The sequence below is a fragment of the Ranitomeya variabilis genome, chromosome 7, assembly GCF_051348905.1.
Source record: "Ranitomeya variabilis isolate aRanVar5 chromosome 7, aRanVar5.hap1, whole genome shotgun sequence".
In the NCBI taxonomy this organism is placed as follows: Eukaryota; Metazoa; Chordata; class Amphibia; order Anura; family Dendrobatidae; genus Ranitomeya; species Ranitomeya variabilis.
This window is the reverse complement of record NC_135238.1, coordinates 10,412,431-10,428,150: the sequence shown is the minus strand read 5'-3', so window position 1 is coordinate 10,428,150 and position 15,720 is coordinate 10,412,431. Positions and strand designations below refer to the sequence as shown.

The 15,720-nt window shown below is 46.3% G+C and overlaps 1 protein-coding gene across 1 annotated transcript; it reads left to right on the top strand.

Annotated features, from left to right (window-relative positions):
- The first annotated feature begins 906 nt into the window (after window positions 1-906).
- Window positions 907-3,781, top strand: LOC143785224 (nucleoside diphosphate kinase A1-like). Its single transcript, XM_077273941.1, is given in 6 exon segments — window positions 907-1,041; window positions 1,292-1,424; window positions 2,587-2,688; window positions 2,918-2,957; window positions 2,960-3,029; window positions 3,513-3,781. Coding segments are annotated over 5 exon segments (465 nt in total). The 5' UTR covers window positions 907-1,041; window position 1,292; the 3' UTR covers window positions 3,634-3,781.
- Window positions 3,782-15,720: the final 11,939 nt, after the last annotated feature.

The window sequence follows — 15,720 nt, the reverse complement described above, 5'->3', positions numbered from 1 at the left end:
TGCGTCCATGTCATACCGGTGCGTCCATGTCATACCGGTACGTCCATATCATACAGGTACGTCCATGTCATACAGGTACGTCCATGTCATACAGGTACGTCCATGTCATACCGGTGCGTCCATGTCATACCGGTACTAGTCTACGGAGATCTCGGTGATCGGGGATGTAATTACTTCCGCCAGTACGTTCAGTCTTGGGGAAACCACAGGAATGTAATACTGACCGGCACTGGGGATATGTCAGTGATGTTTGGTGTGTGTGGGGTGATGTTTGCTTGGAAACATGGCCATCACGTCTCTCCGCTAGGAGGTTTCTCTGGGAGAATATGACATAAAGTTATGACCCGCTCCCGCCTGTCCTGTCACCTGGAGGAGCGGTGCGGGCGAGACCCTTATAATGTCTCATTGTCAGACCCGCGTGAATTAGAGAAGCGCCGCCTCTGACGATAATTGTAAGGCAGACGTATAAAATGGTGACGATAAAGAATTTACAGAAAAAAGATATAGCTCTTGGAAAAATTGAAAGTGGTGAAGGCCCACGTGTCAGGAGACCTGACGGCCATAACAAGGTCACGCCTGTCGTGGTGTCCTGGCATTGGGCGCGTGTGACCCCAGGTGTAGCGCGGCCATGAGTAGCCCCCGGTAACCAGCGGGTTTCCAGGAGGATTAATCAGCATTGAGGTTTAGTGACTGACATTCACTGCTTTATTTGCTCCACACTGGTGACCAGCTCTCCCGCCCCCTCAGGCCCTCAGTGACCCCTCGGCTCTATTTAGCCCTTCTAGTTACTTACTATGGGGCTCACTGGGGACCAGCATGCACCGCGCATCACACAATGCGCATATTTAAATATAACGGCCAATAGCAGCGATCCTTCCATCTCAGCAATCGGATTCTTCGTCACAACCGGCCGGCTCGTTCCTCGTCCTGCCCACCCGTCTGCCAATCGGGAGCCGGATGGCCTGGTGACGTCACCGCTAGTATAAATACAGCCGGAACGAGCTCTCTTTCTTCTTTCGTGTCCTGTCTCCTCTGGTGAAAGTGAGTGTAGTGATGGCGGGAGGCGGGAGCGCGGCTGTGCCGGATGGGTGTGGTAGTCTGCGGCTACAATAACTTTATCGCCTTCCTTTGTGTGCTGTGACGGCCCTTATCTCAGGGCTGCGCTGCTGGGGCTTGTAGTTCTCCAGCTGTCAGTCACTCTGTCATTGGCCTCTGCTGTGAGTGTGGCTGTTGTCCTCTGGTATCAGCCGCCGTTCTCTTACTGTCGCCCTCTGACTTATTTTCCTTTCAGGATGGCGGCCAGCAACAAGGAGCAGACCTTCATCGCCATCAAGCCCGACGGCGTCCAGCGAGGCCTGGTCGGCGACATCGTCAAGCGCTTCGAGCAGAAAGGCTTCCGTCTGGCGGCCATGAAGATGCAGCAGGTGAGCGCTGGGGCCCCTCTGGTGAGGTCCTGGGGGCCTGTCCCCATCTCTCTGCTCCTGTGCAGCCGTCTCCTGGGCTGTCCTGTCCCCCTCCTCCTCTTTCTGGTCCTGTGCATATCCCATCCCTTCTCCTCTCTGCTCCTGTGCAGCCGGCTCCTCTGGGGGCGTCTTGTTGTCCCCCCCCTCTGCTCCTGTGCTGCAGTCTCCTGGGGGCGTCCTTTATCCCCCCTCTCTGCCGCTGTGCTGCTGTCTCCTGCCGGCGTCCTGTCCCCCCCCCCCCCTCCTCTCTGCTCCTGTGCAGCTGTCTCCTGGGGGCGTCCTGTCCCCCCCCCCCCCCCCCCTCCTCTCTGCTCCTGTGCAGCTGTCTCCTGCCGGCGTCCTGTCCCCCCCCCCCCCCCCTCCTCTCTGCTCCTGTGGCAGCCGTCTCCTGCCGGCGTCCTGTCACCCCCCCCCCCCCCCCCCCCCCTCCCCTCTGCTCCTGTGCAGCCGTCTCCTGCCGGCGTCCTGTCCCCCTCCTCCTCTTTCTGGTCCTGTGCATATCCCGTCCCCTCTCCTCTCTGCTCCTGTGCAGCCGGCTCCTGGGGTCGTCTTGTTGTCCCCCCCCCCCCCCCCCCCCCTGCCCCTGTGCTGCAGTCTCCTGGGGGCGTCCTTTATCCCCCCCTCTCTGCCGCTGTGCTGCTGTCTCCTGCCGGCGTCCTGTGTCCCCCCCCCCCCCCCCCCCCCTCTCTGCTCCTGTGCTGCTGTCTCCTGCCGGCGTCCTGTCCCCCCCCCCCCCTCCTCTCTGCTCCTGTGCAGCTGTCTCCTGGGGGCGTCCTGTCCCCCCCCCCCCCTCCTCTCTGCTCCCGTGCTGCCGTCTCCTGGGGCGTCCTCTCCCCCATCTCCTCTTTCCGTTCCCGTTCTGATTTGTGACACTTGACCTTAATGACCGGTAATCTGCAATATTCCTAATCCTGCAGTGCCTCCGTGACTTTGTGTCGTTGCCTCCGTGACCTTGTGTCGTGGTGCAGGCGACAGCTCTGGGCTTCTGGTGTTTGTCGTCTCCTTGCATTTCTCGCATTAACCCTTTGTGTAATTGTACATATTCGCCCTTCCCTGGGGGCAGAATTATCCTCAACAATCAAACTTCAGTTATATTATCTTACATTTATTTTTTTCCTTCTAGGCTTCCAAAACTCTTCTGCAGCAGCACTACATCGACCTGAAGGATCGCCCCTTCTACAACGGCCTGGTGGAGTACATGCACTCCGGGCCCGTGGTCGCCATGGTCAGTGAGGGTCTGCTGGGTTCTCAATGTCCATTAAACTTTCTATAGAGGCTAATGACTGTATGGAGGGGATGGAACTGTCACACTGAGCGCCGGCCCCCCGCTAGCGGTGTTACGGGGGTCCCCTGTGCATTATTCTGTGCTCCACCTGCCAGAGTCACGGACAGCGGAAAAACTCCATGAATAGAAGTGCAGAAGTTTCCGGTAACCATAGTTTCTTATCTTACAGGTCTGGGAAGGGTTAAATGTGGTGAAGACCGGCCGTGTCATGCTGGAGAGACCAACCCTGCCGATTCCAAGCCTGGCACCATCAGGGGAGACTACGCCATCCAGGTTGGCAGGTGAGCAGCTGCCGCATCATGCGCTCCGTCACTATCAGGAGTTGCATGTTCTTCACCTCCTCACCATTGGCCACTTACAGCCTGAACATGAATGTTGCAGGAAGACAATCGCTTACAGGGCAATTCCTCCTCTGGGATCTCCTATAATCCAGCCTGATATGGCAGCGACTGACTTTCTGGGGTCACTATAATCCCGGAGGTCGCAGGGCTGGATGAGCAGAGACTGATAATCCACGGCACAATGTGATCTGTGGCCACAGATTAAACTGCTGTTAGCGGCGGGTCCGGGGCAGAGATTACAGTAATGCTGGCCGTGGAGTGCAGCCAGTGCACAGCGTTGTCCGTGCGCTTATGTAACATGTCCTACTGCAGTCACATCCAGAGCTGCAATCACGCTGCTGCCTATGACGTGCTGCACTGATGAGAAGTTAGTATGTCGGTGCAAAGACGATCATGTAACATCCTGCTGCCTCTCTCCTCCAGGAACATCATCCATGGCAGTGACTCCGTGGAGAGTGCCAAGAAGGAAGTCGCCTTGTGGTTTAAGCCGGAGGAGCTGGTGGATTATGACAGTAGTGCCTACAAGTGGGTGTACGAGGACTGAGCGCGCTCCGTCCACTGCCCATCGTACTCCGTTACTGCTCCGCAATACAAGTATTACAACCCGAAGGCCTCAACCTGGGAGAACCGCTGCAGCACCGACCGGGACCAATCGCAAATATTATAATAAACCTTCAACCTGGTTTGCACAATCTGATCTGTGGTTTATATTGTGGAAAATGGGGGGGGGGGGGGGTGAAAGAGGGGAGCCTGAGGGACTAAACGAGGGGTACGTCACTGTGGAGGAGCATGTGAGTCATGGCAGATATAGGAGGTCCAATCAATACAGATCCTGCATTATACCCCCAGAGCTGCACTCACTATTCTGCTGGTGCAGTCACTGTGTACATACATTACATTACTGATCCTGAGTTACATCCTGTATTATACCCCAGAGCTGCACTCACTATTCTGCTGGTGCAGTCACTGTGTACATACATTACTGATCCTGAGTTACCTCCTGTATTATACTCCAGAGCTGCACTCACTATTCTGCTGGTGCAGTCACTGTGTACATACACTACATTACTGATCCTGAGTTACATCCTGTATTATACCCCAGAGCTGCACTCACTATTCTGCTGGTGCAGTCACTGTGTACATACATTACATTACTGATCCTGAGTTACATCCTGTATTATACTCCAGAGCTGCACTCACTATTCTGCTGGTGCAGTCACTGTGTACATACACTACATTACTGATCCTGAGTTACATCCTGTATTATACCCCAGAGCTGCACTCACTATTCTGCTGGTGCAGTCACTGTGTACATACATTACATTACTGATCCTGAGTTACATCCTGTATTATACCCCAGAGCTGCACTCACTATTCTGCTGGTGCAGTCACTGTGTACATACATTACTGATCCTGAGTTACCTCCTGTATTATACCCAGAGCTGCACTCACTATTCTGCTTGTGGAGTCATTAGTCCTAGACTGCCAGCCACCTTAGTGAGCTTTGTACAGAGGGGGAACAGGCCGGGTTTATAGTCTGGCTCCCGTGTGCCGCCATCTTGTGTGTCACACTCCACAGCTGTCAGACTCGATGGGCCGGCTGCAGACTCTGCACATTCTTCCTGTGCTGTGAATCACTGGTGGAGGCCTCGACTTGTGCTGACAAGTGCAGGGCGTCACTTGTCTGTTGCACCGCAGAGCGGTATGTCACACACATGATGCATCTGACTAGACCGGTCACTCATCTCTGTCCTCCCATGAACCAGGCTCTGCTCAGTCTGAGCCTGCTGATTCATGACTATAATAGTCAAAGACCAACACACAAGGAACAAACGGGGAAGAGTCAACCTTGGACAGTGGCTCAGTGCTGCCCCCTGCTGATAGAAGAGGAGTGTTGGAGGAGAAGCGACAACTTTTCACAAAAGTATTTGACATAAAGCAATGCCTGACTGCAGGATCGCTACACAAGGAGTGCTTGGAACATGGAGACACATTGTTTTGCTCAGGAGCTGTAAACACAAAACGGTAGGAGATTTGTATTTATTGATTTAAGCAAAACTGCTTCATACTTTAGATTCTTCATTCACTTGTCATGTGAAGGCGTCTATGGCTCACCTGCTGCTGGGAAGAGGGGTCTGTGGGGCAGCATATTGGGGGCCCCCCAGAGACATGGATTTGGTGACAGCAGTGCTAACGATTGTAACTGGATAGGATATTAAAGATACCGACAATTCCGCGCTCCTCAAAAATCAGGCAAGGGAGTCAGAGTTCAGAAGAGTTGTCATGAATCCCACCGTATACTTCAGGGATCCCACTGCGCTGCCACCAATATGTCAGGGATCCCAAGGAGGAAACCTTTATCATCCCCACCACTCACACCACTTTGTCATGAACCGGGGTTGTTTGGTTGCCCCTGGTTCCTTCTGAAGGGAATTTATCTATATCCCACTTTCGGTTTGGAACTTGCAGCTCTCTGGTGCCCCCTTTACCCTCAGGTCAGATTAGGTACTGCACCTAGGGTAATTAGTCGCCGGAAAGGCTGCCTGCTATGTACTGGCTAATGGGCACGCTGCATCGAGGGCGATATACTACTCCCACTCAGGCGGGAACAATAATTATCAACGCCACCGTCGCTACGAAGACTCCCAAACGCACAGAACAAAGTCGCCACCAGCTCCGATTTCCTAAGGTTTAACGGGTCCGGAGCCAACCCAAATCAGTATCGTAATTCATTTAAGAGGACGCGACCATTCGTTATAGAGCGAGGAGAGACAAGCTAGTAATTTTATATTTTACTCCATAAAAAGGCAGGCAGTGTTTACAAAGTATTAAAAAGATATTATAAAGAAGACAAATATATGTGTACATTACAATTACAAATTAAAGAGGGATTAAAATAAAAAAAAACAGCGTTCAGATCATTTCATATCGTGGCTGGCCGTAAGCTGAGGAGGATACACACATCTAGATGCATATCACATCTATATAGCAGCAGGACCCTGGACACAAAGACACTGCAAGAATGCTGTCTCACGAAGTTATTCCAGCCCAAAACCCAGGCACTCCCCCTGTGGTGACATCACTTAGAGGCTGACACCTCCCCTTTACTTAGAGCTATGTTAACTATTTTTATGCATAACTTGCTGTGTGAACGTCGCATAAGTACGTCACCATGCTCATGATGTTCCCCACTTCAGGGGCGTTCTTTTAAGTGTGAACACGGAGTAATTATGTGAACCGCTTACTGAGAAGTCCGCACTTTGCACTTGTTGCCTTTAGCTGCTACCGCTTTCAGTGAGTGATAGATCTATTGATGGACAGCCAGAATATATAATTCTTATATCCCTAGCCCGAATCGGTGCCACTATATATCCCCTTAATAGAACAAAGAAGCGCATGGTTCCTATACCAGTTTTGGCTGCTATTGGTTGGGAGGAGGGAATGAGTAGTTTTCGCAAAGACTGGTATTTGCAGCTAAGGCTACTTTCACACTAGTCCATCGGTACGGGCCGTCGCAAACCGTCGGCCCGAAGTACCGACGGACAATGTTAATGTAGCACAATGGGGGCAGTGGATGCAGTTTTTCAACGCATCCGCTGCCCCATTGTAATGTCCGGGGAGGAGGGGGCGGAGTTCCGGCCGCGCATGCGCCGTTGGAAATGGCGGACACGACGCACAAAAAATGTTACAAGTAACTTTTTTTGTACCGGCGGTCCGCCAAAACCCGACGCACAACGGTTGTGACGTGTGGCCATACGTCACTAATGCAAGCCTATGGGGAAAAAACGCATCGCGCAGACAAGTTTGCAGGATGCGTTTTTTTCTCCTAAACGACGCATTGCGACGTATTCCAAACGACGCTAGTGTGAAAGTAGCCCTAGCCATAAAACTTCAGTGATTCTAGTGAGGGTATTGAATTACACACATAGCAGCAGGCAGAGTGAGAAGAAGGGGGGTCGGAATGGCCGCAGCGTGTCTTGTAAAGTTAGGTGGATACTCAACCATGGCATATTCACATTATCGTGACAAGTTGCATGCTTTATTCAGGGCTATAAAACTACGCGTATCATGGACGTCCTGTCCGCTTCCAGCAGCTTGGATTGTGGCCTCTCCACTCTTCCTCCAGACTCTGGGACCTTGGTTTCAAAGGTCTAGTGTGAAGTCTCCACCATCAGTGACGGTTTGGGGAGCCATGTCATCTGCTGGTGTAGGTCCACTGTGTTTCATCAAGACCAAAGTCAGCGCAGCCGTCTACCAGGAGATTGTAGAGCACTTCATGCTTCCCTCTGCCGACAAGCTTTATGGAGATGGAAATGTCATTCTCCAGCAGGACTTGGCCCCTGTCCACACTGCCAAAAGTACCAATACCTGGTGTAAAAACAACAGTATCACTGGGCTTGATTGGCAGCAAACTCGCCTGACCTTAACCCCATAGAGAATCTATGGAGTATTGTCAAGAGGAAGATGAGAGACCAGACCCAAAAATGCAGACGGGCGGAAAGCTGTTATCAAAGCAACCTGGGCTTCCATAACCCCTCAGCAGCGCCACAGGCTGATCGCCTCCATGTCACGCCGCATTGATGCAGTAATTGATGCAAAAGGAGCCACAACCAAGTATTGAGTGCATTTACTGATCATACATTCAGTAGGGAACATTCCAGATTTTACAATCATTTGCAAGCTGGTGTTATAAAGTATTCTAATTTACTGAGATAATGACTTTTGGGTTTTCATTGGCTGTAAGCCATAATCATCAACATTAACAGAAATAAACACATGAAATAGATCACTCTGTGTGTAATGACTCTATACAATATAGGAGATTCACTTTCTGTATTGAACTTGAATAAATTCACTTTTTGATGATATTCTAATTTTGTGAGATGCACCAGTAAATACGCAGTCCGCCATCAGAATAGTGAGTGCAGCTCTGGGGTATAATACAGGATGTAACTCAGGATCAGTAATGTAATGTATGTACACAGTGACTGCACCAGCAGAATAGTGAGTGCAGCTCTGGGGTATAATACAGGATGTAACTCAGGATCAGTAATGTAATGTATGTACACAGTGACTGCACCAGCAGAAGAGTGAGTGCAGCTCTGGAGTATAATACAGGAGGTAACTCAGGATCAGTAATGTAATGTATGTACACAGTGACTGCACCAGCAGAATAGTGAGTGCAGCTCTGGGGTATAATACAGGATGTAACTCAGGATCAGTAATGTAATGTATGTACACAGTGACTGCACCAGCAGAATAGTGAGTGCAGCTCTGGGGTATAATACAGGATGTAACTCAGGATCAGTAATGTAATGTATGCACACAGTGACTGCACCAGCAGAATAGTGAGTGCAGCTCTGGGGTATAATACAGGATGTAACTCAGGATCAGTAATGTAATGTATGTACACAGTGACTGCACCAGCAGAATAGTGAGTGCAGCTCTGGAGTATAATACAGGATGTAACTCAGGATCAGTAATGTAATGTATGTACCCAGTGACTGCACCAGCAGAATAGTGAGTGCAGCTCTGGGGTATAATACAGGATGTAACTCAGGATCAGTAATGTAATGTATGTACACAGTGACTACACCAGAAGAATAGTGAGTGCAGCTCTGGAGTATAATACAGGATGTAACACAGGATCAGTAATGTAATGTATGTACACAGTGACTGCACCAGCAGAATAGTGAGTGCAGCTCTGGAGTATAATACAGGATGTAACTCAGGATCAGTAATGTAATGTATGTACATAGTGACTGCCCCAGCAGAATAGTGAGTGCAGCTCTGGGGTATAATACAGGATGTAATTCAGGATCAGTAATGTAATGTATGTACACAGTGACTGCACCAGCAGAATAGTGAGTGCAGCTCTGGGGTATAATACAGGATATAACTCAGGATCAGTAATGTAATGTATGTACACAGTGACTGCACCAGCAGAATAGTGAGCGCAGCTCTGGGGTATAATACAGGATATAACTCAGGATCAGTAATGTAATGTATGTACACAGTGACTGCACCAGCAGAATAGTGAGTGCAGCTCTGGGGTATAATACAGGATGTAATTCAGGATCAGTAATGTAATGTATGTACACAGTGACTGCACCAGCAGAATAGTGAGTGCAGCTCTGGGGTATAATACAGGATGTAACACAGGATCAGTAATGTAATGTATGTACACAGTGACTGCACCAGCAGAATAGTGAGTGCAGCTCTGGGGTATAATACAGGATGTAACTCAGGATCAGTAATGTAATGTATGTACACAGTGACTGCACCAGCAGAATAGTGAGTGCAGCTCTGGGGTATAATACAGGATGTAACACAGGATCAGTAATGTATGTACACAGTGACTGCACCAGCAGAATAGTGAGTGCAGCTCTGGGGTATAATACAGGAGGTAACTCAGGATCAGTAATGTAATGTATGTACACAGTGACTGCACCAGCAGAATAGTGAGTGCAGCTCTGGGATATAATACAGGAGGTAACTCAGGATCAGTAATGTATGTACACAGTGACTGCCCCAGCAGAATAGTGAGTGCAGCTCTGGGGTATAATACAGGAGGTAACTCAGGATCAGTAATGTAATGTATGTACACAGTGACTGCACCAGCAGAATAGTGAGTGCAGCTCTGGGGTATAATACAGGAGGTAACTCAGGATCAGTAATGTACGGTATGTACACAGTGACTGCACCAGCAGAATAGTGAGTGCAGCTCTGGGGTATAATACAGGAGGTAACTCAGGATCAGTAATGTAATGTATGTACACAGTGACTGCACCAGCAGAATAGTGAGTGCAGCTCTGGAGTATAATACAGGAGGTAACTCAGGATCAGTAATGTACGGTATGTACACAGTGACTGCACCAGCAGAATAGTGAGTGCAGCTCTGGGGTATAATACAGGAGGTAACTCAGGATCAGTAATGTAATGTATGTACACAGTGACTGCACCAGCAGAATAGTGAGTGCAGCTCTGGGGTATAATACAGGAGGTAACTCAGGATCAGTAATGTACGGTATGTACACAGTGACTGCACCAGCAGAATAGTGAGTGCAGCTCTGGGGTATAATACAGGATGTAACTCAGGATATGTAATGTAATGTATGTACACAGTGACTGCACCAGCAGAATAGTGAGTGCAGCTCTGGAGTATAATACAGGAGGTAACTCAGGATCAGTAATGTACGGTATGTACACAGTGACTGCACCAGCAGAATAGTGAGTGCAGCTCTGGGGTATAATACAGGAGGTAACTCAGGATCAGTAATGTAATGTATGTACACAGTGACTGCACCAGCAGAATAGTGAGTGCAGCTCTGGGGTATAATACAGGAGGTAACTCAGGATCAGTAATGTAATGTATGTACACAGTGACTGCACCAGCAGAATAGTGAGTGCAGCTCTGGGGTATAATACAGGATGTAACTCAGGATATGTAATGTATGTACACAGTGACTGCACCAGCAGAATAGTGAGTGCAGCTCTGGGGTATAATACAGGAATATCTGATTTTCTGACAGCCTTTTAGTTCCGTAGCGTTTTGCGTTCTTGTGTTTTCCGTCCTTCTCCCCTTGTTTTGAGCTTCTCTTTGCTCCAGTTACAGTTTAAGATAAAACGTTCATTTCACCACATAATGATCCAAGAAATGGGGAATATTTCCACCGTGCAGTAAGACTGTGCGGTAAATAACCGATTCTCCGGGTCGGTACGAATACGGCGAACCCAAAACTTGTGTAAGTTTTTTTTTTTTTCTTCATTATTTTAGTGACCTTTATAAATTCTGTATTGTTTTCGCTCCTGTCTTTGTGTTCTGAGGCCCCTGACATGTGCACGTTTCCGTCAGTGCGGCGGTTGCGTTTAGTTCTCCGGGTTCGATTACCGATGGCTCCATTTTGGGTCACATACAGCGGTTTTAACAGGTTCTTGCATTTTTTGGGGAAGTGCAATGAGCAAAAACAGCAATTTGGGCGTTTCTATATGTTTCCCTTTACAGCACTTGCTGGACCGGTTTTCTGACATCTTTTCTGATCGATGGGACTTTCGCGGACAGCTCTGAAAATACTGATAAATATTTTATATTCTTTATTTTTCAATGGGAAAATAAAACCGATTTAATGGTTTTTAATATACATTTTTCTGATTTTTTTTTTTGTTTACTAAACTCTTTATTTATTTTTTTTAGTCTTCATTGACTTCTTGTTCTGTATACTTCAAGACCTGAGTGTTGGGCAGGCTCAGCGCCTGCACCCGCACCCCTCCAGGATGAACTATTCCATGTTACAGATGTTGATGCCTCCTCCTTGTCTTCATTTATAATAACCGCCATAATATCGCAATGATGACGCCAGGGTCAGGACGACAGGTAGAAGAATCGTACAGCTCGGCCCAGCTTCTGCGCGGCTCTGCTGCACTTATTCCTCTGCCTGCGTGCGCCACAGATCCATACTGCCCTCTACTGGAGGAACGCAGAAGTTACCTGAATATTTGAGAACCTTTTAGAAAATCTTGTCCTGCGCCCTGAAGCCCTGCTCTGTGCAGCACAAGCGATCAGATGATCTCATGGTCCCAGTTAAAAAAAAAAAAAGTTTTGAATAATATAAAAGTTCAAATCACCCACATTCAAATTAAAACAATTAAAAAATAACAAAAAAAAATACACATTTGGTATGAACGCATTCAGAATCCCCTGATCTATCAATATATAAAAATAATTAAAGTGATTGGTAAACGTCATAACAAGAAAAACAAAATAAAAACACCAGAATTATGTTGTTTTGCTCCCTGCAACATTGGTATAACATACGATCAAATGATCTTCTCTACACCAAAATGGTATCAATAAAAATATCAGCTCGGCTCCAGATCCGAAAAATGGGAGACGCTACGGGCCTCAGAAAATGGCAATATATATATATATTTTACAAATGTACAAGAATATAACTACTATAATACTGCTCCTATGTACAAGAATATAACTACTATAATACTGCCCCCTATGTACAAGAATATAACTACTATAATACTACCCCCTGTGTACAAGAATATAACTACTATAATACTGCTCCTATATACAAGAATATAACTACTATAATACTGCCCCTATGTACAAGAATATAACTACTATAATACTGCTCCTATGCACAAGAATATAACTACTATAATACTGCCCCTATGTACAAGAATATAACTACTATAATACTGCCCCTATGTACAAGAATATAACTACTATAATACTGCTCCTATGTACAAGAATATAACTACTATAATACTGCCCCTATGTACAAGAATATAACTACTATAATACTGCCCCTATGTACAAGAATATAACTACTATAATACTGCCCCTATGTACAAGAATATAACTACTATAATACTGCTCCTATGTACAAGAATATAACTACTATAATACTGCCCCTATGTACAAGAATATAACTACTATAATACTGCCCCTATGTACAAGAATATAACTACTATAATACTGCTCCTATGTACAAGAATATAACTACTATAATACTGCCCCTATGTACAAGAATATAACTACTATAATACTGCCCATATGTACAGGAATATAACTACTATAATACTGCCCCTATGTACAAGAACATAACTACTATAATACTGCTTCTATGTACAAGAATATAACTACTATCATACTGCTCCTATGTACAAGAATATAACTACTATAATACTGCCCCTATGTACAAGAATATAACTACTATAATACTTCCCCTATGTACCAGAATATAACTACTATAATACTGCACTGATGTACAGGAATATAACTACTATAATACTGCTCCTATGTACAAGAATATAACTACTATAATACTGCCCCTATGTACAAGAATATAACTACTATAATACTGCCCCTATGTACAAGAATATAACTACTATAATACTGCCCTCTATGTACAAGAATATAACTACTATAATACTGCCCCTATGTACAAGAATATAACTACTATAATACTGCTCCTATGTACAAGAATATAACTACTATAATACTGCCCCTATGTACAAGAATATAACTACTATAATACTGCTCCTATGTACAAGAATATAACTACTATAATACTGCCCCTATATACAAGAATATAACTACTATAATACTGTCCCTATGTACAAGAATATAACTACTATAATACTGCCCCTATATACAAGAATATAACTACTATAATACTGCTCCCTATGTACAAGAATATAACTACTATAATACTGCCCTTATGTACAAGAATATAACTACTATAATACTGCTCCTATGTACAAGAATATAACTACTATAATACTGCCACCTATGTACAAGAATATAACTACTATAATACTGCCCCTATATACAAGAATATAACTACTATAATACTGCTCCTATGTACAAGAATATAACTACTATAATACTGCCCCTATATACAAGAATATAACTACTATAATACTGCTCCTATGTACAAGAATATAACTACTATAATACTGCCCCTATGTACAAGAATATAACTACTATAATACTGCTCCTATGTACAAGAATATAACTACTATAATACTGCTCCTATGTACAAGAATATAACTACTATAATACTGCTCCTATGTACAAGAATATATCTACTATAATACTGCTCCTATGTACAAGAATATAACTACTATAATACTGCTCCTATGTACAAGAATATAACTACTATAATACTGCCCCTATGTACAAGAATATAATGTCAAGGTGAAAATGTATTTTCTTATATACCTTTTATACTTTTATATATCTTTATACTCTTTTTGTACTGCTATACTCTTATACTGTGAAACAATAAGTTTTCCCCTGCTAAAGCAAATGTAATTGTATTTAAAAATGGCCACCAGTGTTCAGTTTCGTTTCACCCTTGTGTCCGAAGGGACAAGATTCATTTCTTTGGAAACGAAACTAAAGGAATGTGAAGAAGAGGAGGAATCCACCAGGAGACGTTCGACAAATCAGAAAGACTGGATGCTAGCTTAAACCCCGCCTAATGCACGCCTTCCCCTAACACTCAATATAGTATTGTGTATTTTTAGAATAAAGCCAGTTGCTGTGACCGTTACACACATGTGTGTGGATTCACGAGCATGCACTGAGATTGAATCAGCTACCTGTCTGACTCATTCTTACCCGGTACCACATGCTTATAGTTTAATTTGGAATGACTGGTGAATGAGGATTTATATTGTCGTTTACGACCCCGACAATTTTGGCAGCCCAACGGGGGGTGTGGCCAGCGATCCGAGACCCTCTGGACCCATGCCTGGATGTCTGTGGATGATACCCGTAGTGGCTGACCTCGAGGACTGATCACCCTCCTTACACGGTAAGTGGCGATCATATACACTGTATGTGTCACACTTGCTAGTGTCTCAGCCGTTATTGGTTTGTCTGTGGTCTCCTTGGGTCTGGAGAGCGACCGGTCGAGTGGTGAGATCGAACGCGATCCTGTGCCACGCTCTGAACCAGCAACTGAGAGACGTCGCATCCTGTGCGACCTCTGTACACCACACCTCCTCACCGGTCATTGTACTCCATTCAACCATCCTACCCGTGACTATTGTCTAGTAGTGAAGTGGACTGAAAAATTGAGCCAGTTGTAGATTGTGGGGCAGCTTAGAGAAAGGGATAGGAGACGCAGCCTCTGTGATATTGTGCTGACAGGTAACTAAGGCGTTCCGTGAGGGGACCACCTGTCCAGACAGGTAACTAAGGCGTTCCGAGAGGGGACCACCTGTCTAGTTAGGTAACTTAAGACGTTCCGTGAGGGGACCACCTATATTTTTGTGGAGGGGTCTCATTAGGAGGCTGCCTCCCAACGGTTGGGATATCGTGGCAGGATAGTCTGTTAATCACTGTTGTTCTAGTTTAGGGACAGGAAATATTGAGCGCGAGGCTCTTTTCCTAGTACGTCGAACGTGAGGCTCCGTACTGTGGAACTCAGTGTTGAAGATCGCTGCCAGTGGCCTACTGCAGGAGGCCATAGTATCCTGGGAGCCAAGCTGCGTATCTTAAAGCAAAGGAAGTCCGTGCCCCACAAGTTAGATGAGGATGCTGTGGAAGTCAAGACAATGGTCACGGGAGGGCAAGAGACAGTCAAGAAGCTTATCTGCGAGTTGCGCGAAGCTTAAAGAACAAAGGATGAAAATAGGTTGATGGAGAGGAAGGATCAGACAATATAGAACCCGTGTTTGGTTATAAAATGCCTTTGAACTGTGATCTTACAGATTGTAAAATGGCCGCCGTGCCACTGATGATGAAAATGCAGTCTCAGCCAGCGCCCTGTAATGGCGGCGGAAAGAGATCTCCAGAAGTGTAGGTGTGTCCTGTTTGTGTTGTGCAGAATCCAACCTGGGTGGAGACCTGCCGCGTGTGTGTGTACGGACCATCCTTGGGGCTCCGCCCAGACCACGGAGGATTATAGGAAAGTTTTGTAGAAATTAAGTCTGAAAACTGCTGTAATTTGTGACTTTGTAGAGGATACGGAGCTTTGTATCAGTGCTGTGTAGTGTAGGGGAGGGGCGAAGCAGACCGCTGCGAGATTTCTTTGTCAGTTTTTCTCCATTCTCCTTATCTGCGCTACGTGCTGGAGTAAGGGGGGCATACATCTGGGCTTTTGTA